Source organism: Vipera ursinii (genome assembly GCF_947247035.1).
Source record: "Vipera ursinii genome assembly, chromosome: 3".
Classification (NCBI taxonomy): Eukaryota; Metazoa; Chordata; class Lepidosauria; order Squamata; family Viperidae; genus Vipera; species Vipera ursinii.
Window position 1 is genome coordinate 44,660,118 of NC_139516.1, and position 24,509 is coordinate 44,684,626.

Genomic DNA, 24,509 nt, shown 5'->3' on the forward strand with positions numbered 1-24,509 from the left:
TGCAATCTGTGCATTTATTACTCTTTCTTAATAAAGCAATATTTTTATAGGATAAACAAATTTGTTGTACTAGACAACCCTCCGTTCATCCTTTCAGAGATATTTGCATACCAGATTCCACAAAGTCTTCAATAATGACAAGAGCTTCTAATGTACTTCCATCACTGGCAAAGTTCTTAAAAATTCAGGGAGATATTCAGTGATATATTTGACTTGAAAGTGGCCTAAGTTGAATGTATAGTTACCGTATATACTTGAGTATAAGCCGAATTTTTCAGCCCACTTTTTGGGCTGAAAAATTCCACTTCGGCTTATACTCCAGTCAACAAAAAAAACTTACCGAGGACTTGTGCGCGGCCGAGGCTTTGGTGCTTCCGGGATTGCGCGCACCTCTCCCAAGCAGCCGCCGTCCGGAGACCTGCCGAAGTTTGGGGAGGTTTGGGGAGGTGCGCGCGCACCTCCCCAAACCTCCCCAAACGTCGGCAGGTCTCCGGATCTCCGTGCCTTGCCTGCCTGCTTCTTTCCGCTGCGGAAAGAAGCAGGCAGGCAGGTCACGGAGATCCGGAGACCTGCTGACGTTTGGGGAGGTTTGGGCACCTCCCCAAACCTCCCCAAACGTCGGCAGGTCTCCGGATCTCCGTGCCTTGCCTGCCTGCTTCTTTCCGCAGCGGAAAGAAGCAGGCAGGCAAGGCACGGAGATCCCGAGACCTGCCGACGTTTGGGGAGGTTTGGGGAGGAGATCCGGAGACCTGCTGACGTTTGGGGAGGTTTGGGCACCTCCCCAAACCTCCCCAAACGTCGGCAGGTCTCCGGATCTCCGTGCCTTGCCTGCCTGCTTCTTTCCGCAGCGGAAAGAAGCAGGCAGGCAAGGCACGGAGATCCGGAGACCTGCCGACGTTTGGGGAAGTTTGGGGAGGTGCCCAAACCTCCCCAAACGTCAGCAGGTCTCCGGATCTCCTCCCCAAACCTCCCCAAACGTCGGCAGGTCTCGGGATCTCCGTGCCTTGCCTGCCTGCTTCTTTCCGCTGCGGAACAAAGCAGCCTGAACGAAGCAGGCTGCTTCTTTCCGCTGCGGAAAGAAGCAGCCTTCTTTCCGCAGCGGAAAGAAGCAGCCTGCCTGCTTCTTTCCGCTGCGGAACGAAGCAGCCTGCCTGCTTCTTTCCGCTGCGGAACGAAGCAGCCTGAACGAAGCAGGCTGCTTCTTTCCACTGCGGAAAGAAGCAGCCTTCTTTCCGCAGCGGAAAGAAGCAGCCTGCCTGCTTCTTTCCGCTGCGGAACGAAGCAGCCTGCCTTTGTTCAAAAACTGTTACCCTATGATGCACTATTCAACCAGTTGAAGGTTCTAGACACAAGAGTTTTAGTAGAATATAGATAAACTTTGCACAACTATCATGTTTTAAGAAAACATGGTAATAATAATGGGAACTATAGCACTCCATTTCTGAGGACTATTGAGAATATGGAGGAAACCAAGAGCAAAGATAACATACATTAAGAACTGTTATGTATGCAGAGATTTCAATGTTCAGGAAACTCTGGTTATTCTATTTCACATCCTTTGACCAAACCAGGAACCTCAAAAGATATGAGAGAGCTTACCTGCAGTACTATTAATAATGCATGCCCTACAAACATAAAAATAAATCCTGGAATAATTTGGCAGATTGTCTCCCATTCCCCAATGAAGATTTTGGCTATATTTTTCAAAACACCAAAAAGATACCCAGGAACAACTGACTGAAAGCAATAACACAAATAAGCCATTCCTTGCCAATTCTTTTTTTTATATCATGGATAGTGCAACATGCCAAGAACTACATTTATTTTTGAGAGAGGTGCCAAAGGCCACAGTCCAAAATGGTCAAGGATAGGAAAAAGAGCACATTAAAAATTATATTATTTTAAAAATGAATAAATGAAAAATATTTTAAAGCATTTTAAAATTATTAGATGAAAGGCATGAAAAGTTTGGTACACTCATGTAAATTAGTGATCACTATTCAATTTCTTATAACTTGAATTGAAAATAAACAATTTGGCATAAGCCATGTAGTTTTAGAGAAACAAATTTCATTATATTTTGTAATTTGTCAAGCACTAAGAAATGAAAATAGAGCAATTTAAAAGCTTAAAACAGAATAGTACTTAAATATTTCTGAAAACCATGTCATTATGTACGGTATATTTTTCATTTATCACCTCTTCTTCCAACAAATTATATTTATTATAGACTGATTGTTTCCAAGTGGCCTCCTACACTGCCAGTAATTTTCATTAGCAGATGAAGTGTAAAAACTGCAGCCAAAGAATCTTCCAAATTTTTATGTTATTTATCTTTACACAAAGAACCACTTCTCAATTAGATAATAGATACAATTTTATGTAGCTAAATGTTTCTAAATACAGATGCATTGCTCTTGATGTCCTTATATTAGAACTTCATTAACTGATTGCCACGACCTACTTGTCTCCAAGGGAGAGGAATGCATTTATTTCCATTCCCATAGCAATAGTCAAGCAGAAATCTTTCTGCACTCTGCAGAATGTTTGTTAAATTAAAAATAACAACAATTCGGAAAAAATTAAGGGGATACAAATTAGAGATCAGGATTATAGATTGAGAGCATTCGCAGATGATCTGGTTGTTACAGTGACCCAGCCAGAGAACTCTGTTGTGGACCTGATGGAGATAATAACACAATATGGGAAGGTTTCTGGATTTAAAGTTAATATACAGAAAACCAAAATTTTGGCCAGAAATATGACAGTTTCGCAAAAGGCTCTCTTAGAAGGATTAACTGGATTTGAGATTGTTAAAAGGGTTAAATATTTGGGGGTGCTTTTGTCGCCCTCTAATACAAAGTTATATAAAAATAATTATGAAAAACTATGGGGGAAAATTCAAAAAGAATTGGAGAGTTGGGAAAAATTGCAATTGTCTTTGTTGGGACGGATTGCAGCAGTGAAAATGAATGTCCTGCCTAAATTTTTATTTTTATTTCAAATGATACCTATTCTTAAGAAAGACTCTAATTTGGAGGAATGGCAGCGAGGTATCAATAAATTTGTGTGGGCAGGGAAAAAGCCACGAGTTAAACTTAAGATTATGCAGGATACTCGTGAGAGAGGTGGCCTTAAAATGCCCAATTTTAAACTATATTATGAAGCTGCTGCATTAGTAGGAATAAGTGATTGGATTAATTTGACACAAGAGAGATTATTAAATCTTGAGGGCCATGATTTGTTGTTTGGCTGGCATGCATATTTGTTGTATGACAAGAAGGTAGACAATGTGTTTAGAGTGCATATTTTAAGACAGGCATTGCTGAGAGTTTGGAAGAAGTATAGACATAAGTTAGATTGCAAGATACCACTGTGGGCAATTCCAAAACATGCAATAGAAAATATACATGCTGGATTCAAACATGATGTGACTACGTACAAGGAGATCCTAAGTTTGGAAAGAAATGTTTGGTGTTTGAAATCATATAGCCTCTTGCGAGAAGAGAAGGTTGTTCAAAACTGGTTTCAATATACTCAGTTACGGGCCAGGTGGAAAGAAGACCAGAAAAATGGTTTTACAATGACTGATGAAAATTTGATAAAGCAAATTAGAAATCAGGGTCCAGCACATATCAAACGGATATATCTTGCATTGATAGAGATTGACTCAGAAACAGAGCTTGTTAAGGATTGTATGATAAAATGGGCCCAGAACATCCAGGAAGTTATCACAATGGACACGTGGGAAAAGATTTGGGTGAGGAACGTAAAATTTACACAAGCTCAAAATTTAAGAGAGAATTTTTACAAAATGTTTTACAGATGGCATTTAGATCCTAAAAAGCTTGCAAGTATGTATCCGAATTATCAGCCTAAATGTTGGAGGTGCGGTGATGAAGATGTAACATATTTTCACATATGGTGGACATGTAAAAAGGTTAAGGCTTTTTGGATAAAAGTCTGGTGGAACATGCAGAAGATTTTTAAACAGAGGATAAAGTTTTGTCCGCAGCTTTTTTTGTTGGGAATAATTGCAGATGCTACAGTTGTGGACACCAAGCTGATGTTGAATTTAATTACGGCAGCAAGACTTTTGATAGGTCAGTATTGGAAGAAAGAGGAACTGCCGACTATAGAAGAGTGGACTTTAAAGGTTTCCGACCTGGCAGAGATGGCGAAGATTTCGGCCTATTTGAAAGATCACTCGCAAGAACGCTATATTATGGAGTGGAGAAAATGGATTGAGTTTATCCAGAACAAGTATAGGGTTAAGAAGTTTTATGTAGCATTTGAATAAGTCTTCTTTCTTTTTTTTCTTTTTTCTTTTAGTTTCTTTATATATATTTAATATTACTAAGGCTTGTTTTATCCTATATAAGCTAGAGAGTGATGGATTTTAGAGTTTATAGTTGTTAGTATATGATTGTTTATGATTGCTTTTTATATATATACCTTGTATTTAGCTCTGGGAAGTCGGGGGGGGGGAGGGGGGGAGGGGGGAGAGGTAAGGGGGGGAGAAGGGAGGGGGAGGGGGGTTTTAAAGGAAAATTGTATGTTAAAACTTTTCAATAAAAAAAAATAACAACAATAACAACTTGAACACTTTTTTTTCCTACAAATTGCATTGTGGACAGCCCTTACCAGTTTTAGGGCCCAACAATAAGAACAAAAAGTAAATGGCTTCTTCAGATTCATGTTGTTCCCTACAGGATAATATCTGAAATGTTTTGAGGTTTATTTCATTGAAATTCATAGAACAGGATATTTTAAATAGAATTGGTTTGTTCCAAGCCTGGAATAAAACTTTTCTTTAGTTGTGTACATTTCTACAGGGTAAAGTAAAAATTCACAAGAAATAACAGAATTATAAAAACATACGGAAATAAATTGTGTATTTGTAGGTGTGTATGAGAGATTATCAATTAAAAGACTAATATTAAACAGAAACTTAATTATACAAAGCATATTTTGACTCTGAACATAGTAATCGTGATAATACAGTACAAGATGGCAGAGCAGAGGATGTATTTCAGCATAGAATGGGACACCTTGGTCCAGCCGACTTTCTATAGCCAACTTGCCTCGGCCAACTTGGTGCACCCAACTTGCCATGAGAACTCGCTGTGGCCAACTCACTGTGGGACAATTCAACAATTCAATTTAAGCATTTAAAATAATTAAAAGCTTATTTTACTGACTGTCATTCACATTTAATTTTGTCCTTCCTTTTGCATCCTTTTTTAATGATTCTATTCCACCATTTCTTTGATATTGTCCCATGGTGAGTTGTCCAGCGGCACATTGACCATGGCAAGTTGTTCCACAGCAAGTTGGTGCAGCGAGTTGGCTGTGGTGAGTGGCCTACACCAAGTTGGCTGCACTGAGTTGTCCAGGTTCCCTTTTAGCATTCCACCTGAGATTGTCAATATATGTTAGAAGTCACATTCTACCCTAAGATTTGTATATAAAATGATCAGGGAGCAGGTGATGGGAAAAGCTGATATTTGTAAATGAGAACTGAGCTGGTAAATACCAAAATGATTGAAATTATAGTTGATACCTGGTCATTCATTGTTTGGCTATATTCTAGTCCACAACTATTCATCCATTTTGTCCTACAAAAGAAGGCCCGCAGAACTTTCTTCATTAAAACATTAAGTCTCCTTTTTTATACTTTTTGTATGTTATGTAATTATGTAATTTATAATCCCATAAATTATTTGGCATTAGTGATATCCAATCATATTAAAGAGATATTCCTGTGAGCTAGAATGTACAGTAACTTTCTTCAATATTCTCAAGATGGTTAACATTATAGGCAGAAACCTAGAATGGCTCCAAGTTCCATATTTTTTTTAATAAAAATCAAGAATATATGCCTAAATAAATCAGCAGTGAGATATATCTACTACAAGCCAAGAACTATATATTGTATGGAGGTTATCTTCTCAGTGTTCAGAACTAGTCATCTACTATCTCTTTTTTCCCCTTATTCCATTTATATATTGGGCCTTCAAGTAAGTGTTCATTCCCGGACATTATTTGGACTATTCCCTTCAGTTTTTTTAGTAAGATTTTTTTACCATTCAGGTAAAATAATTTTTAAAAAAATTAAGACACAATTTGTTTTATCTTTACACAACTTGTAGACTCTAATGAAGAGCAAACCCTTAATGAATGCAGGTTATGTCTCTGCAATATTGTCAGGTGTCTATAGTTTTTCTTAGATCAATGATATCTGAAGACCAGCAATGTCCAAAGGATAGTTCTTAGTGTTACCAAAGTACCAGAAGAAATTAAGGGTGAGGATTTCAGAGTCAAGCAGAATGTAAGAGATTGAATGAAGCCAAATACACAGTTTCTTTACAGACTACTAAATAAGCATAGAGATGGATACATTTAGAAAAATCATGCTTAGTCTAGATTGTAGAAATAATAGTTAACCTGTTTTTCTAAAAATAAAATAAAAATAAAACCAGTATCAGGTAAAAGTCTGTTGAAGATTTCTAAAATGATCCCTTGTCCTATAACCAAACATATTAAATAAAAAAGGGGAAGGAATAAGAACCACCTATTTCCAGTTTCCCCTTCATGGATTACTGCCTTGTCGTGGCGAAGGGGCTTGCGTAATTGAATGAAGCTATGAGCTATGCCGTGCAGGGCCACCCAAGATGGAAAGGTCATAGCAGAGAGTTCTGACAAAACGTGATCCACTGGAGAAGGAAATGGCAAACCACTCCAGTATCTTTGCTATGAAAACCCTATGGACAGTACCAAAAGGCAAAACAATATGATGCTGGAAGATGAGCCCCTCAGGTTGGAAGGCGTCCAATATGCTACTGGGGAAGAGCAGAGGGCTAGTACTAGTAGTGCCAGAAAGAATGAAGCGACTGGGCCAAAGCCGAAAGGACGCTCAGCTGTGGATATGTCTGGTGGTGAAAGGAAAGTCCGATGTTGTAAAGATTCTTTCTCCATAGGAACCTGGAATGTAAGATCCATGAATCAAGGAAAGCTGGACGTGGTCAAACAAGAGATGACAAGACTAAACATCAACATCTTAGGTATCAGCGAACTAAAATGGACAGGAATGGGTGAATTTAATTCAGATGACCATCAGGTATACTACTGCGGGCAAGAATCCCTCAGAAGAAATGGAGTAGCCTTCATAGTCAATAAAAAAGTAGGAAAAGCAATACTGGGATACAACCCTCAAAATGACAGAATGATCTCAGTTCGAATCCAAGGCAAACCATTCAATATCACAGTAGTCCAAGGCTATGCCCCAACCACCAGTGCTGAAGAGGATGAAATTGACCGGTTCTATGAAGCCCTACAGCACCTTATAAAACTAACACCCAAAAATGATGTCCTTATCATCATGGGAGATTGGAATGCTAAAGTAGGAAGCCAAAAGATAACTGGAATAACAGGCAAGTTTGGCCTTGAAGTACAAAATGAAGCAGGGCACAGGCTGATAGAATTTTGTCAAGAGAATATGATGGTCATAGCAAACACTTTTCCAACAACCCAAGAGACGGCTTTACACACGGACATCACCAGACGGTCAACACAGAAATCAGATTGACTATATGCTCTGCAGCCAAAGATGGAGAAGCTCTATACAGTCAGTAAAAACAAGACCAGGAGCTGACTGTGGCTCAGACCATGAGCTTCTTGTTGCAAAGTTTAGGCTTAAATTAAAGAAAGTAGGGAAAAGTGCTAGGCCAGTCAGGTATGAATTAAATCATATCCCTGTTCAATATACAGTAGAGGTGACAAATAGATTTAAGGAATTAGATCTGATAGACAGAGTGCCTGAAGAACTATGGACAGAGGTTCGCAACATTGTACAACAGGTAGCAACCAAAACCATTCCAAAGAAAAAGAAATGCAAGAAAGCAAAATGGCTGTCTGAGGAAGCTTTGCAAATAGCTGAGGAAAGGAGGGAAGAGAAAGGCAAGGGAGAGAAAGAAAGATATGCCCAATTAAATGCAGAATTCCAAAGAATAGCTAGAAGAGATAAGAATGCCTTCTTAAATGAACAATGCAAAGAAATAGAAGAAAACAATAGAATAGGGAGGACCAGAGATCTTTTCAAGAAAATTGGAGAGATGAAGGGAACGTTTCATGCAAAAATGGGCATGATAAAGGACCAAAATGTCAGGGACCTAACAGAGGCAGAAGAGATTAAGAAGAGGTGGCCAAATTACACAGAAGAACTATACAAGAATGAGCTTAATGTCCCTGATAATCACAATGAGTTGGTCACTGACCTTGAGCCAGACATCCGAGAATGTGAAGTGAAGTGGGCCTTAGAAAAGCTGAGAAACAACAAAGCTAGTGGAGGTGACAGTATTCCAGCTGAGCTATTCAAAATCTTAAAAGATGATGCAGTAAAAGTGCTACACTCAATTTGCCAGCAAATTTGGAAAACTCAACAGTGGCCACAGGATTGGAAAAGATCAGTTTACATTCCAATTCCAAAGAAAGGCAGTGCCAAAGAATGTTCAAACTATCGCACCATTGCACTCATTTCTCATGCTAGTAAAGTTATGCTTAAAATCCTACAAGCTAGACTCCAACAGTATGTGGATCGAGAACTACCAGAAGTACAGGCAGGATTTCGAAGAGGCAGAGGAACTAGAGATCAAATTGCTAACATACGCTGGATCATGGAGAAAGCTAGAGAGTTCCAGAAAAACATCTACTTCTGCTTCATTGACTATGCTAAAGCCTTTGATTGTATGGATCATAACAAACTGTGGCAAGTCCTTAAAGAGATGGGCATACCAGACCATCTTATTTTTCTCTTGAGAAACCTATATGCGGGCCAAGAAGCAACAGTGAGAACTGGACATGGAACCACTGATTGGTTCAAAATTGGGAAAGGAGTCCGGCAAGGCTGTATACTGTCGCCTTGCCTATTTAACTTATATGCAGAGCACATCATGAGAAAGGCAGGGCTCGATGAATCAAAAGTTGGAATTAAGATTGCCGGAAGAAACAGCAACCTAAGATATGCAGATGATACCACTCTAATGGCAGAAAGTGAAGAGGAACTAAAGAGCCTCTTGTTGCGAGTGAAGAAGGAGAGTGCAAAACTTGGGTTGAAACTTAACATTAAGAAAACCAAGATCATGGCATCTGGCCCTCTCAATTCCTGGCAAATAGATGGGGAAGAAATGGAGGTAGTGACAGATTTTATTTTCCTGGGCTCCAAGATCACTGCAGATGGGGACTGTAGCCAAGAAATTAAAAGATGCTTGCTCCTTGGGAGGAAAGTCATGGCAAATCTAGACAGCACACTAAAAAGCAGAGACATCACCCTGTCAACAAAAGTGTGTATAGTCAAGGCTATGGTCTTCCCAGTTGCAATATATGGCAGTGAAAGCTGGACCATAAGAAAGGCTGAGCGCAAAAGAATTGAAGCCTTTGAACTCTGGTGCTGGAGAAGACTCCTGCGAGTCCCTTGGACTGCAAGGCGATCAAACCGGTCAGTCCTAGAGGAGATCAACCCTGACTGCTCTTTAGAAGGCCAGATCCTGAAGCTAAAACTCAAATCCTTTGGCCACCTAATGAGAAGGAGGGACTCACTGGAGAAGAGCCTAATGCTGGGAAAGATTGAAGGCAATAGAAGAAGGGGACGACAGAGAATGAGGTGGCTGGATGGAGTCACTGAAGCAGTAGGCGTGAGCTTAAATGGACTCCAGAAGATTGTAGAGGACAGGAAGGCCTGGAGGAATGTTGTCCATAGGGTCGCGATGGGTCGGACACGACTTCGCAACTAACAACAACAACAACAATTTCCAGTTTACAAATTAGGTTTTGCAGCAGTTCCAAGAAAATTCCACAATGAATTGCACCCTGATTCAGGTGACCCTGAGGGCATAGATAAACCCCCAAGTGACCTCAGCAGCTCTCAGAGAGAGTTCTATTTTATTTATTTTTATTTTATTTTTATTTTATTAAATTTATATACCGCCCTATTCCCGGAGGACTCAGGGCGGTGTACAGGGAGGATTAAAACAAACATACAAAAATTAAAATCAGATTAAGACAATTAATTAAATGAAGTCCCTGAAATTTAAAACTAAAACCCAATAAAAATTAAAACCCCTCAGCCTGGGCCAGACAGCTCAAAGAGCCAAGTTTTCAGGTCCCTGCAAAATGAGTGAAGGTCGGGGGCAGTCCTAAGTTCCATGGGGAGTTGGTTCCATAGGGCCGGCACGCCCACAGAGAACGCTCTTCCCCTGGGAATAACCCGTCGGCATTCCTTAACCGGCGGTATCCTGAGAAGGCCCTCCCTGTGGGAGCGCACGGGACGAAGGGAGCTTGATGCCGGCAGCAGGTGTTCCCTCAGATAACCCGGACCCAAGCCATTTAGGGCTTTATAGGTCATCACCAGCACCTTGAATCTCACCCGAAGGGCAACCGGAAGCCAATGCAGCTCGCGGAGTAGAGGTGTTACATGGGAGTATCGGGAAGCCTCCATCACAACTCACGTGGCCGCATTCTGCACCAGTTGAAGCCTCTGAGTGGTCCTCAAATGTGGTCTTCAAAATTGAGCCGTGAATCCAGGAGGACGCCCAAGTTGTGAGCCCTATCAACAGGGGGGTAACACCTCACCCCCCATAGTTAAAGATGGAATAGTCTGGGTGACCCGAGATGCTGGTATGCGCAGCCACTCAGTCTTGGCAGGATTGAGACAAAGCCTGTTTCTCCCCATCCAGACCCAGACCGCCTCCAGGCAATGGGACATCACGGCGAGGGCATCACTGTGTTGGTTCAGGGTGGAGAAAAAAAGTTGGGTATCATCAGCATACTGATGATACCCCACCCCGAAACCACGAATGATCTCGCCCAGCGGCTTCATATAGATGTTGAACAGGAGGGGAGAGAGAACCGACCCCTGAGGAACTCCACAAGCAAGAGGCCTCGGGGCGGACCTCTGCCCTCCCGTCAACACCAACTGCGAGCGGCCAAGGAGGTAGGAGGAGAACCACTGCAAAACAGTGCCTCCCACTCCCAATCCCCTGAGACGCCACAGTAGGATACCATGGTCGATGGTATCGAAAGCCGCTGAGAGATCTAATAGGACTAGGACAGAGGAACAACCCCTGTCCCAAGCCTGCCAGAGATCATTCACCAGCGTGATCAATGTCGTCTCCGTGCTGTGCCCGGGCCTGAAACCCGATTGGTACTGGTCCAGATAATCAGCTTCATCCAGGAACACCACATTCTCAACAACCTTCGCCAAAAAGCGATAGTTATTTAAAACAGCCGGGTTCAGGGCAGGTTTCTTGAGGAGGGGTCTCACCACCGCCTCCTTGAGGGCGGCGGGGAAGATACTCTCCTTCAAGGAAGCAGTTATTACTGCCTGGAACCAGCCTCGTGTCTCCTCCCGAGCTGCATAAACCAACCAGGAGGGGCACGGGTCCAACAAACAGGTGGTGGAGCTCAGCCTCCTCCACATCCTGTCCACATCATCAGGGGAAACAGGATCGAACTTAGTCCAGATAACACGCTCAAGACTGTCCGATTCCTCCACGTCAGACTCTGCCCAGTCAGAGTCCAAACCGGTCCAGATCTGAGCGATTTTGTCCATCAGATGATGACTAAAATCCTCGGCTCGGCCCACCCCTGTAAGGGATCCTCCCTCACCTCCCAGTTGAGAAGGGAGCGGGTCACTCTAAACATGGCGGCCGGGTGATTATCTGCGGACGCGATGAGGTCAGCAAAGTAATTAGCCTTTGCCGTCCTCATCGCTGCAAGATAAGACCTCATAAAGATTCTTAACTGCAATCGGTCAGATTCGGATCGGCTGGATCTCCAACATCTCCAACATCTCCAACATCTCTAGACCCCGTCTCCTACGCTTCATCTCCCGGAGCTGCATAGAAAACCACGGAGCCCACCGGGATCTGCGCCGGGTCAGGGGTCGCAAGGGTACAACACGGTCGAGCACCTCGGTGGCAACCCTTTCCCAGGCATTCACCAAGGCGTCGACCGGGCTGTGAGGGGGATAGGTATAGACCCAAGCACTGTCTGGAACCGTTCCGGGTCCATTTGGCGCCTAGGGCAGAACCACCTGGTCGGTTCCGCAGCCCAGCAGCGGGGGGTGGCATAACAGAAGACCAACCGCAGGAGGTGATGATTGGACCATGACAGGGGGACAATAGTTGGCGAGCCCTTTCCCAGATCATCAAGCCACTACCCAGATAAGAAAACTAGGTCAAGAGTGTGTCCCCCCATGGGTTGGACCCTGAATTACTTGTGTCAGGTCCATGGCCGTCATGAAGGCCAAGAACTCCCGGGCTAACTCAAACGACCCTCCCAGAGAAGGCAGGTTAAAGTCGCCTAGAACTATAAGTCTGGGAAACTCAACCGACAACCCTGAGAGGGCGTCGAGAAGCTTGGGCAGGGCCGTTGCCACACAGCTGGGCACCAGGTATGTGAGCAACAAGCCCAACTGAGCCCTAGGGCCGCACCTCAGGAGGAGGGACTCACTCCCGCCTATCTGTAAAACAGTGGACTCCCGCGGACATAAGGTCTCCCGTATAACTACCGCCACCCCACCGCCCCTGCCCTGAGCCCTCGGCTGATGCAACACACAGAAACCTGAAGGGCAAAGCTCAGTCAGAGGGACACCTCCCTCTGAGCTCAACCAGGTTTCTGTAATGCATGCCAGATCCGCACGTTCCTCCTCGATCAAATCAGGGAGCCTTATTCACTACGGATCTGGCATTGAAGTACACCAGCCTAAGCTCAGGGACCTGATCCCCCGCACCCCCGGGTAAACAGGTACCAACCGGAGGGTCGGAGCACACCACCGCTTGAAGACAGCGGGGGCGTGATCCCAGATGTTGATATGGCCCTCCGTGTGACTGCCTGCTGCCATTCCCTATCATCGTGGGGATTTGAAACCCCACCCCAATACCAGGAAAACCAGAAGCCCCCAACCCCAAACCCCTCTCGCCAGGGACCATCTCTGGCCCAGACTGACAGTCGGTTGAAGGAACACATCCTAATTCCCTCCCAACCCTACCATTCCCCCCCTCCCTAACCCTTTAAAACAACCGGCTAAAAAACGTACTAGGGGCCTCTTGATGCATTTCTCCCAGGGGCCCCTATCCATGCCCAGATGACTGCAAAGAAATACAATACTTCCAATACTCCCCCCTTCCCATCCTATCGCAACCTCTCCTTCCATCCCTCCTCAGAACTGATGAAGCTTACTGGATGAGAACCAAAATGTTTTCTTCTTCCTCAAGGAAAAAAACAACAGTCCAGTAGCCTTTTGAAGAAAAAAGCACCTTTGAGATAGCTACGACTGGATGACTGAGAATCTCCACAGAGATATAAATATTAAATAAAATGTCTCCATTTAAAAACAGGAAGATCACTTAATCTCCTGAGAAATCTGTGGTGCAGGATCATATCCACAAGAAAGATGTGGACTAAAAACACAAAATAAGGCCAGATTTTCACATTTTATTGCTGTTCTAATTTCCAAAAACATATTCAAATAAATGATATTCCTTAAAAATATTTAAATGTTTGGGTCTATAGATAAATCAGCTGGACAGTGACATCTTTTTTCTTAAGAGGATTAGTAGGGCTGTTTTAAAATCCTTTCACCCTCCCTTCCCATCTCTGTTCTACTTGGAAAACTAATGCAAAACAATCATGTGAGAAAATAAATAATTTTCAATGTTTTCTAAACATGTAGAATGGAAACAACATAAATTAAGAAATGTCTGAACAATAAAAATACAGTTCCATTAATGCTGCCACATTTGCAAAGAAGATGGTTTCTCTGAACATTGCCAGCACAGTTGGCATAGAAAGGACCTTGCTGTTATTACTCCAACTAAGCTATTCATAATAAATACTTACTGGTCAGGATTTTGAGGGTGTAAGGATTTTTCTGCTGGATGGTATGTGTGAAAGCAAAGCGAGCATTGCAGCTATAGTCAGTCAGAGCATCCTGCTGCACGACATTAGAGAAATACAAGTCACCATTCTGCCCTTGAGAGACACGCTTGTCTTGATGGATTGGCTCCATGGCTGGAAGAAGGAACAGCAATTCTTTTTAGAATTCATAGCTGTATTACATATTTTATTTATTTTATTTATTTTAATTCCATTTATATCCCGCCCTTCTCCGAAGACTCAGGGCGGCTTACAAGCTTAGCAGTAGCCTTCATTCTATGTATATGCCTGCTTATTAGGGCTTTCACACACACCCCAAGCGGCATTATTACAAAGTCAGCTTAATTGCCCCCAACAATCTGGGTCCTCATTTTACCTACCTCGGGAGGATGGAAGGCTGAGTCAACCTTGAGCCTGGTGGGATGCGAACCTGCAATAATTGCAGGCAGCTGGTGTTACTTAAGGAGGCATTAGCCCACTGCTCCACCAAGGCTCTTCACATAGCTATGTGCTACATGCCATAGCAGCATTGGAACCAATGACAATTATCTACTAGGCATAACAAGCTCCAAATGCCACATGTTAATTCCTGCTAGCATTAAGAAGCTAGAATAAGTGAGCCACCATAATTATTGTGATGAATGCAGATAGGAAAAACCTTTTAAGATGATTTCCTTTGATATTAATCTTTGCACATATGATCATATCAAGTGTACAGTGAAATTTAAGAAAACAATTTATGGTGTTTTTCATGCAAACATTAGTTGCTTTTGTACTTGTAGTCAAACAGATTTTGTCCCCTTGCTATCTAGCTGATGTGAAAAAAGAAGATATTTACAAATCTAGAAGGCAGGGCACAGATTTTTTTTTTTTTAATGAAAATTAACTTTTGCTAATAGCTGCAGTCAGCCAGCCCATTTATTTATCTGGACAAGTTTCAGGGAGTAGGGGGATGAGAACACACCAAAGAAGTACATTTCAAAAAGTGAGATCCTGCATATATATTTTGGAAAACTATAATGCAGTAGTTTGGGACAGAGATGGAGCAAAACATATTGGACCAACTCTGTCTGCACCTCCAGTTTTTATCTGATTAACAAGCAACAGCTACTAACTGACAACATGTCCTCCATATTGCTTTTGAGAACATGGAAGGGGGAAAAAGTAGGTAGTTTATACAATCAATCAGAATAGAGCTGGAAGGGACTTTGGAGGTCTTCTAGTCCAACCCCCTACTCAAGTAGGAGACCCTATACCATTTCAGACAAGTGACTGTCCAATCTCTTCTTAAAACAGCTTGATGGCAAGCTGTTCCACAGGTTAATTGTCCTCACTGTTAGAAAGTTTCTCCTTAGTTCCAGGTTGCTTCTCTCCTTGTTTAGTTTCCATCAATTGTTTCTTGTCCTGCCCTCTGGTGCTTTGGCAAATAAGTTGACCCCTCTTCTCTTTGTGGCAACTTCTCAAATACTGGAATAGTGCTATCATGTTATCCCTAGTCTTTCTTTTCTCTAGACTAGCCAAATCCAAATCCTGCAATCATTCTTCATATGTTTTAGATTCCAAGCCTTTAATCATCTTCTTGTTAGCTGCGAAGTCGTGTCCGACCCATCGCGACCCTACGGACAACGTTCCTCCAGGCCTTCCTGTCCTCTACCATCTTCTGGAGTCCATTTAAGCTCATGCCTACTGCTTCAGTGACTCCATCCAGCCACCTCATTCTCTGTCGTCCCTTTCTTCTCTTGCCCTCAATCTTTCCCAGCATTAGGCTCTTCTCCAGTGAGTCCTTCCTTCTCATTAGGTGGCCAAAGTATTTTAATTTTAGCTTCAGGATCTGGCCTTCTAAAGAGCAGTCAGGGTTGATCTCCTCTAGGACTGACCGGTTTGATCACCTTGCAGTCCAAGGGACTCACAAGAGTCTTCTCCAGCACCATAGTTCAAAGGTCTCAATTCTTTGGTGCTCAGCCTTTTTTATGGTCCAACTTTCACTGCCATACATTGCAACTGGGAAGACCATAGCCTTGACTATACGCACTTTTGTTGACAACTAATCATCTTAGTTGCTCTTTTTTGCCACTTTTTCCAAAGTCTCAACATCTTTTTTTTTAATGTGGTGACCAAAACTGGATGCAGGTTTGGTCTTACTAAGGCTTTATGAAGTGGTACTAATACTTTATGTGATTTTGATTCTATGCCTCTGTTTATACAATCAACGATTGTAATAGGGTTTTTTTGGCTGCTGCCACACACTGCTGGCTCATATTTAAGTGTTCATCCACTAGGACTCAAAGGTCCCTCTCACAGTTACTGATTTTGAGCCAGATTTCATCTAATCTGTACTTGTACCTTTGGTTTTTTCTGCCTAAGTGTAAAACCTTGCTTTTCTCCACATTAAATTTCATTTTGTTAGATAGGACCCATTTTTCAAATCTGCCAAGATCTTTTTGGATCCTTAGCTTGTCTTCCGAGGTGTTGGCTATTCCTGCCAGCTTAATGTCATCTGCAAATTTGATGAGCTCCCTTTCTATTCCCTCATCTAAGTCATTTATGAAGATATTGAAGAGTACTGGTTCTATGATTGAACCCTGTGGCACTCCACTGCTTACTTCCCTCCATGTAGTTGTAGTACCATTAAGGACTAATCGCTGAGTATGGTTTGTCAGCCAGTTACAAATCTATCTGTGATGCTGTCTATCCCACATTTTTTTAGCTTACCAAGTAGTTGTTTGTGGTCTACTTTGTTGAATGCCTTGCTGAAGTCTATGTATACTAAGCCCACAGCATTTCCCTGGTCTACTAATTTAGTCACTTTGTCAAAGAATGAAATAAGATTCCTTTGCAGCTATATCATAGTTGGCAAATGTTTATATACGTTATACATTAGCTTGCATTAGCCTCCTTCAACCTGACAAAGATGAAGGATTGTGTGGACTGTTACCCATGACATCCAAAGGCATATTTTTTTGCCATGGTCTAAATATCGTATATGGCAAGTATCCAAAAGGAACAACCTGATATAGTCATCCTACGATGCCATCGCGTCTTGTGTCACGGAACTGTCTCATTGTTAAATACAGTTATAGCCACCTGAGTCATGTAAAGACTTACAGCTACTCATCCAAAAGATAGCAGGGGGCGGTAGTCCAGGTGGGGGATTGCATGCCAAGATAAGTGAAGCACCTTCATGAACCTCTTGAATGTCCAAATTTTCCTTTGGCCACAAAGGGGATTCTGAAATTATAAACTTTGTAAGAGAAATTGCATCAACTCATGTATTATATTTAAAGAGAATGATTCAAGTAGACACTTGATGAAATGACCCTGGGATAATTAATAATGGCCAGAAAATAGTGTGAGTGAGAAATTAGACAAGATTCCAATGAATACAGAAAATCTCTGATGAAATTCAAATGCTGACAAAAAGATAGAATATAGGAGCACAGGAATATAAACTTTGAATAAACATATTCTATTTCTGAGCAAATTGGAAACATCACTGTTGGTAGTGATGTCTGCAGGGGTGGAATCCAAAATCTAACAGAGTGGCCCCAATTGAGCGATCAAAGCTATCAACTTGAGGTTTTTTTTAATTACCCCATCCTAAAATATGCTTACAAAAGGGTTCTTAAGAGTCATACATTTACAGAAATACAAACAGTTTCTAAATTGCTGCAATGGAAGATGGCTGCTATTGTTTTATACCAATGTTAAAACAAATATATAATGCTAGAAGTCTCTTTCACCTCTTGGTAAGCAGCAACACTGTATTTATTAAACTGTACATGAGCTTATTGCATGCCAGAAATTTTATAACCATTCTAAGTACAAAACAAAGCTCTAGCAAACTAAACCATATAACTGATAAGGCTATAGAAATGCATAATGAAGTTAACAATTTGTGTTAAAGTGTACTCACTTGAAACATGCAGGAATATTTTGTTAGAGATAGCTGTTCCGTAGTCATTCCGAGCAAAACACTGATATTCTCCCTCATAATCCTCTGGCCTTCCACCACTGCGGAAGTCAACAACCAGTGTACCTGACCAATGCCTCATGGTTACTCGAGGGTCTTTTGCAACATTGAAAAACTTCCCGTTTCGTGTCCAGGAAAACCTGTAAACAACATTGCACCAAAGGTTAGCCACTTGGTCTATTCAAGAACAATGGCCTCTGTTGCTATACAGTGTGCAGGTTATTTGAGATCTATTAACTTTTTGTGTAGTAATGGATCCTGAGTCCTACAACTTGAACGAAAAACAACGCAAGGACATTCCCCCATTTAGGATTTTAATGTTATGTGGAGATGAGTTCTACATTTACACCATATCTACATTTGATGCTTATCAAAACAATCATGACATGGCAATTTTAAATCCCAGAATGCATTTAGAAGGCCTACAGCAGTGTTGGCGAACCTTTTAGAGACCGAGTGCCCAAATCGCAACCCAAAACCCATTTATTTATCACAAAGTGCCAAGGCCGCATCAGCATTCTGGTGCCCTCAGGGGAGGGGACAGGGAGGCGTCTCTGAGTGTTGCCTCTGGCACGAAAAACTGGGGGCGCAAAAATGGGCCACTGTACCACAAGGCACAAAAACAGCAACTGCCACGCCACAGGGTACAGATACAAGGCGCCGCACCACGTGAGAACAGGGCAGATCTAGTGAGTATCACGCAGGCACTAGCCCCGCCCCATTTGCAGCACATGTGTGCTTGTGGCCCTGTGCCCACATGCACGTGTATAAAATGCTTCCCACTCCCTTTTCTTCCAGTCCACCAACCGACAATGGTTGGTGAGCTCTGCTCTGCCACCTCTACTCGAGTTTGTTAGTCGGCCGCTTCGCCTCCTTTGTGCTGGGCGGGGCTCCTGCTCTGGGTGGTGGTGGCGGCCTGAAGGACCTGCTGCTGGCAGCGGTGGTGGTGCATGTGCCAACAGAAAGGGCTCTGAGTACCACCTCTGGCACACATGCCATAGTTTCGCCACCAATTGCCTACAGCTATACTGATTATAATAGAATCTTTATGATGCAAAGCTACCACAAACCACTCCAATAGCACTTTGACTCTTTATAAATTTTTGATACACTTGGCATGATAAATGACATACACCCTTTTAACAAAACAATTCTTCTACACTGGCATGAAAAAAATTGTTTCAAAGAGTTCTAAGCCACACGATCTTGACTCATAGTGATAAGCATGGATCTAGTATTAGAGAACATTTTTTTTCTATCTTGGTTCATCATAAAGTGACTGCCAAAATAACTTAACCATGAATTCTACTTACGTCTGGGCACAGCCATTCATGTAGTGATACAGTAATCATTCAGATATTTGTATACAACTCTTGAGAAAATAAACTACAATTACACTCACGTGGGCGTGGGGTTGCCTTTTGCTTCACACTCAATGAATATATTATCTCTTGGATCTACAATATAATTCTTTGCAGACTCCTTTGTAATTGTGGGAGGCTGAGGCACTATAAAAGCATATATAAGAGAGGGAAAGAGAGAAAATGAAGGTAAGAGGGAAAAATTACCTTTCCATACAATACTTTTTATTTCACTCAAACTGTTCAAGTCTTGTGAGGCTGGGTAGCTTAGGAAAAAAGAACCACTTGGATTGCTAGAATGGCATTTATTGCTAGCAAAGCAATGAAACAATCTTGAAAACCTAGCAAAGTAATTCTCCTTCATACTTAACATAATTAAGGCAGAGTTGGAAAAGGCTGATCTTATTCACTGTTTCCCCCCCTCCCCCAATCATGCTTATGAGGGACAAAGGGTACAGTCCATTGGTAAGGTAGTCCCCGACTTATGATCGTAATGGAGCCTGTCCAGCATCATCTCGTGATGGTCATAAAATGGGTAGGTCACGTGATTTTCTGACCTTTTTTCAGTGTTTCTAAAATGGCCATTGCATCGTTAAGCAAACAGTACAGTTGTTAAGCAATCCAATGGTTCTTATAGTTGCAATTTTGTTGGAAGTGCTGGTTTTTTTTTGCAAAAGTGTCATAAAATGCAGTGATGGGGCCATGGGAAACTACAAATGGTTGTAAATGTGGCCACAATGCCAAGCACCCAAAATTTTGGTCATGTGCCTATGGATCTCTCTCTCTCTCTCTCTCTCTCTCTCTCTCTCTCTCTCTGTCTGTCTGTGTGTGTGTGTGTGTGTGTGTGTGTGTGTGAGAGAGAGAGAGAGAGAGAGAGAGAGAGAGAGAGAGAGAGAGAGAGAGAGAGTTGGAACTTCAAATCCAAGTTGTAAGTACCCAATCATAACTTTGAATGGTTGCTAAGTGAGAAGTCACAAAACAAGGACTATCTGTAATTGCTCATCTTCTTTTAGCATAAGGAAAAACAAGACTGAACATCTAAATGGGAATATATGTCCTGACTTTAATCCCTCACTGCCAGGTCTCCCTGTTGTGGGAGACACCCTGAAATAAGGAAATAGATGTATCCATTTCAACACAATTGCAGTCCTACAGGGCTATAACTGCTACTCTTCCAGAGTTACACTTGTGCAGAGGAGACAAATGCAGACTCATTCAAATGAGGATACCATTTCTGTGCAGACTTTTTGCTTTGATAAATGGCAACACGTAGATAATCAAGAGTGGTCTTTTTCAAGATTTTCCACTGTCAGAAGCTCAGTGATATAGCATATAGAGCATATAGGGCAGGGCCTTCACTTGTGTGATCTCCATCTATCGAATGCCCTCCACAAGAACATATATTTGTTCTTCATGTTATCAGTACCTAGGAAAGTGGTAAATATCCATCTCTTTTATTGTTATTAAGTGTTAATTCAAACACTTTCAATGATTCCAGTTTTAATTTTGCCTTAAATTTAATTTAAATGTTTATATTCTTACAATTTAGTTTTTAAGTTACTATGAACTGTCTTAAATGGAGAGAAATATGGAATATACATTTTTAAAATGTTATAAAATAAGCAAGGCTAAGCTGAAAAAAGCATCTCAAACCTGGTCAGTATTTGGAGAGAATCTCATTAGGAAAGCCCAAAGTATGACAAGCCCTCTCTGTATTGCTGCCAAAAAGTCTATATGGATCTATCTTGTTTAAAGGAGGTTTTACTTATAAACCCTTTTCTTCTATAAGGGGAAGTCAAGTGTGCAGCATACATATTCCTCTTGCCAAATATTCATTTTCCTAATTCCAAAACAGGATAGCTGATCCTCTGTTCTTTTTCTTCTCTAGAAGCACATGTAGTTCTCAACTTACAGCTGTAATTGACCCCACAATTTTGATCATTGAGATGGTCATTAAGTGGTCACCACAAGACTGTGCCTGATTTTATGACTTTTTTTGTGGCAGTCATTAAGTGAATGCATCAGTTGTAAAGTGAACATAGCAGTCATTAAGCAAATTCTTTGTTTGGTATGGGTTGTTTTTTTTTGCTGAAAATCAAAGTAAAAATGCCATAAATCATGGTTAGGTGACTGCTGGGTGCTGCAGATGATCATAAATGCAGGTCAATTTTCAAGTGCCCAAAATCTAAGTAGCTTTTTTGAGTCCATCTCCTAAGCAATTGGCCATAAGTCGACAACCACCTGTAAATTAAAAAGAACACACACAACTGCACAACTTTTGAATACTTTTCTCCATCCAGTAGATCAGATCACAAATTGGTCCCATTTTTGTTTAAACTACTTACCTGTATACTGAAAGAAGTAATTTTAAAAACAAGCTGTACTTCCTTGACTTTTCTTGGTGGCTTATAAGAATGTGACCATTCAAACACTACTCACTCAAGCTTTTCCTGTTGTCTTCCCACCTACTTTAACAAAGTTTACCTGTAGTCTAGTTGGTTCTTCCCTCACCCCCATGGGTGGCTCACAAAAGCAGTTTGAACTAACCAGCTAATTATTAAACACATCTCTCCTGTGTTTTGAAAAGTTTAAAGAAGAAAAGAGCAGTAATTATATTTACATAAGTATGTTTTATATTTTGGACTAACAAAAACATCACTTTGAAGAACAAAAATCTGGATAAAACATTTCCCCCTTTAATTTACTATATCCACTTTGGAATTCTGAAATTCAGATACCATAATTGCAACATTTTACATTTGAGGGCTTTAACTGAATATAAAGACAAATGTTTTATTCCAACAAGTTAATACAGAAACTACTTCAGACTTGTTAACCGCTATACAGGTTGCTGCTATACCCAGGTTTCTTAAAATACAAAGAATGTTATTTCAGGGTAGGGGGGGAAAAGGTCAGAAAACAAGACTTACATGTATCTTGAATACTTGCTGTTAATTCGAAGGTATAAGCACAGCAATAAAAAGAGAGAAGAGAGAAACAGGAAGGGTTAATCTAAATGTTTAGATCTAATATTAAATATCAAAAGGGGTAAACAAAACGTGCAATTTGAATGAATATTAATATTATTAGCTTAAATATTTTGCCCCAAGTTCCTGTGAAGAAGAGTTAGAGAAAACTTAAAAAAAAGTGGGGAATGACACAATTAGCAAAATAAATACATATAAATATGAATATGTTCTAACAGCAAGAAGTCTAGTGAAGACTATTAATGGACAGATTTAATTCATGGTCTAGTCTAGTTCATAGGTGTTTCTGTAGCCTTCTCCAACATAGTGTCCTCTAAACATATAGGATTATAATTTCTTTAATCCTCAACCATCATAAATTTTAATATATGGGGCAAACCCTTACAAAGTATAGTATTTTACAGCTTAAAGTATAGTATTTTACAGATTTACCTATACTTCCCTGTAAAAATCCTTTACGTGGCTAAGAGGTGCAGAAAAATATCATCTTGAAAGACTATGCCACTTTCTTTTGTAGTTGTTCATATTTTTTGGTAGTTTTAAAAATGCAGTTACAAACAGCATTCAAGTGATTTACAACTCTTATGTTAATGCTAATTTCTTAAGACTTTATGCAAGAAAGTGCAAAGTGATGGTAAAGACCCATGGAAGGCCATTCCACATTGGAGAAATACGCCAACCGTGGGCATGGACAGTAGTCCGGCACAGAGACTGATGTCAAGGAGACTAAAGACTCCTTAAAGGTAAAAGTAAAGGTTCCCCCGCACATACGTGCTAGTCGTTTCCAACTCTAGGGGCCGGTGCTCATCTCCGTTTCAAAGCCGAAGAGCCAGCGCTTGTCCGAGGACGTCTCCGTGGTCATGTGGTTGGCATGACTAGACACCAAAGGCGCATGGAACGCTGTTACCTTCTGTTGTGACTCAGGGCCAGCCTGTGGGCCCGACAGCCGGGTCCGATGTATCGGAGGACTCAGATGTGGGGGAGGAGGGAAACGAACCGGCTGATGATGATTTGGAGACTTTGCAGAGTCCTCAGCCGGGAACCTCTTCTCAGCTGTGTGAGCCCGAGAGTGCGGAGGATGATGACCCACAGCTGGCCCTGTTCAAGGACGCCCGACGCAGGAGGCAGACGAGCAGGGACAAACAAAGGAAGGCTATGGGACTCCTCGGGAGGAGGCACAGGGAGACCACGCCCTGAGCTCTCTATAAAAGAAGTGTTTGGGGAGGGGCTAGTTGCTGAAAGCAACTTTTTCTTTGAGAAGTCAAGCTCTTGTATTTTTGTAACAGTGTAATTAAAACTTGGCAGAAGCCTTTTGATCTTGGACGCTTTCCAGACTCTTCCTTTGATTAGGGGTGCGAGAAGAGGGCTGGTTTAGAACACCTTCCCACCGTAGTGGTCCCTATTTTTCTACTTGCATTTTTACGTGCTTTCGAACTGCTAAGTTGGCAGAAGCTGGGACGAGTAACAGGCGCTCACTCTGCTACGCGGCACGTGGGATTCGACCCGCCAAACTGCCGACCTTCTGATCGACAAGCTCAGCGTCCTAACCCACTGAGCCACCGCGTCCCTAAAGACTCCTTACCAGTGGCGAATAAGTTGCTTGAGTCCTCTGGGAAACACATTCTTTTAGAACTATTTCCCCAAACAGTTTTAATTTTTCATCACTATACGCTTTCATGAATAAATTTCTTTAGTACAAAAATGTTTACGTACATTTCTTCAAAGATTATATCACATCATTTGGAAAAAAAGTCCAAATTTCAGAACCGTTTCAATTTATGTCTTGGTTCAGAAAATGCATGCAAGGTGATTTTTATCTTAACATCTATGTCAAAATGATTCCACAGATTCCCTGTCCCTTTCTTAATTTTTCCAAAAATCAGTCTAATTTCTGGCTACTTATTCAGTTTTTTATACCAGAGGTCCCCAACCTTGGCAACTTGAAGACTTGTGAACTTCAACTCCCAGAATTCCCCAGCCTGCTGGCTGGGGAATTCTGGGAGTTGAAGTCGACAAGTCTTCAAGTTGCCAAGGTTGGGGACCCCTGTTTTATAACATACATCAATCCATTTTTCCATTTTTAAAATGGAATTTTAAAATTTAAAATTTCTTTGAAGTAATATATATCTTGTCCTCCCAAAGTCCTTTTATTTGAATGCAAACATAATTCAAATATGGTTTGCTACATCACAAATGCTTTTCTAAAATCAACAAGTTTTCTGATTCAACAGTTTAATATGCAGATCTGATACCCTG

General features: G+C 41.5%; 2 protein-coding genes across 11 annotated transcripts in view; one reads left to right on the forward strand and one right to left on the reverse strand.

Moving 5' to 3' along the window:
* RBBP5 (RB binding protein 5, histone lysine methyltransferase complex subunit) overlaps positions 1–24,509 on the forward strand; it is a 938,867-nt gene that overhangs the window by 197,768 nt on the left and 716,590 nt on the right. The window lies entirely within an intron of this gene.
* The window catches only part of NFASC (neurofascin), a gene marked incomplete at its 5' end in the record, with an annotated part of 112,126 nt that overhangs the window by 81,379 nt on the left and 6,238 nt on the right, over positions 1–24,509 (reverse strand). For 2 of the 3 annotated variants that reach the window (XM_083357646.1, XM_083357647.1), the window contains 5 exons: positions 13,900–14,070; positions 17,041–17,163; positions 17,849–18,045; positions 19,308–19,413; positions 22,197–22,214. In XM_083357646.1, the coding sequence (XP_083213772.1) occupies positions 13,900–14,070; positions 17,041–17,163; positions 17,849–18,045; positions 19,308–19,413; positions 22,197–22,214 (615 nt within the window). The remainder of the gene's footprint in view (positions 1–13,899; positions 14,071–17,040; positions 17,164–17,848; positions 18,046–19,307; positions 19,414–22,196; positions 22,215–24,509) is intronic. The other variant, XM_083357648.1, reaches the window with a different exon arrangement.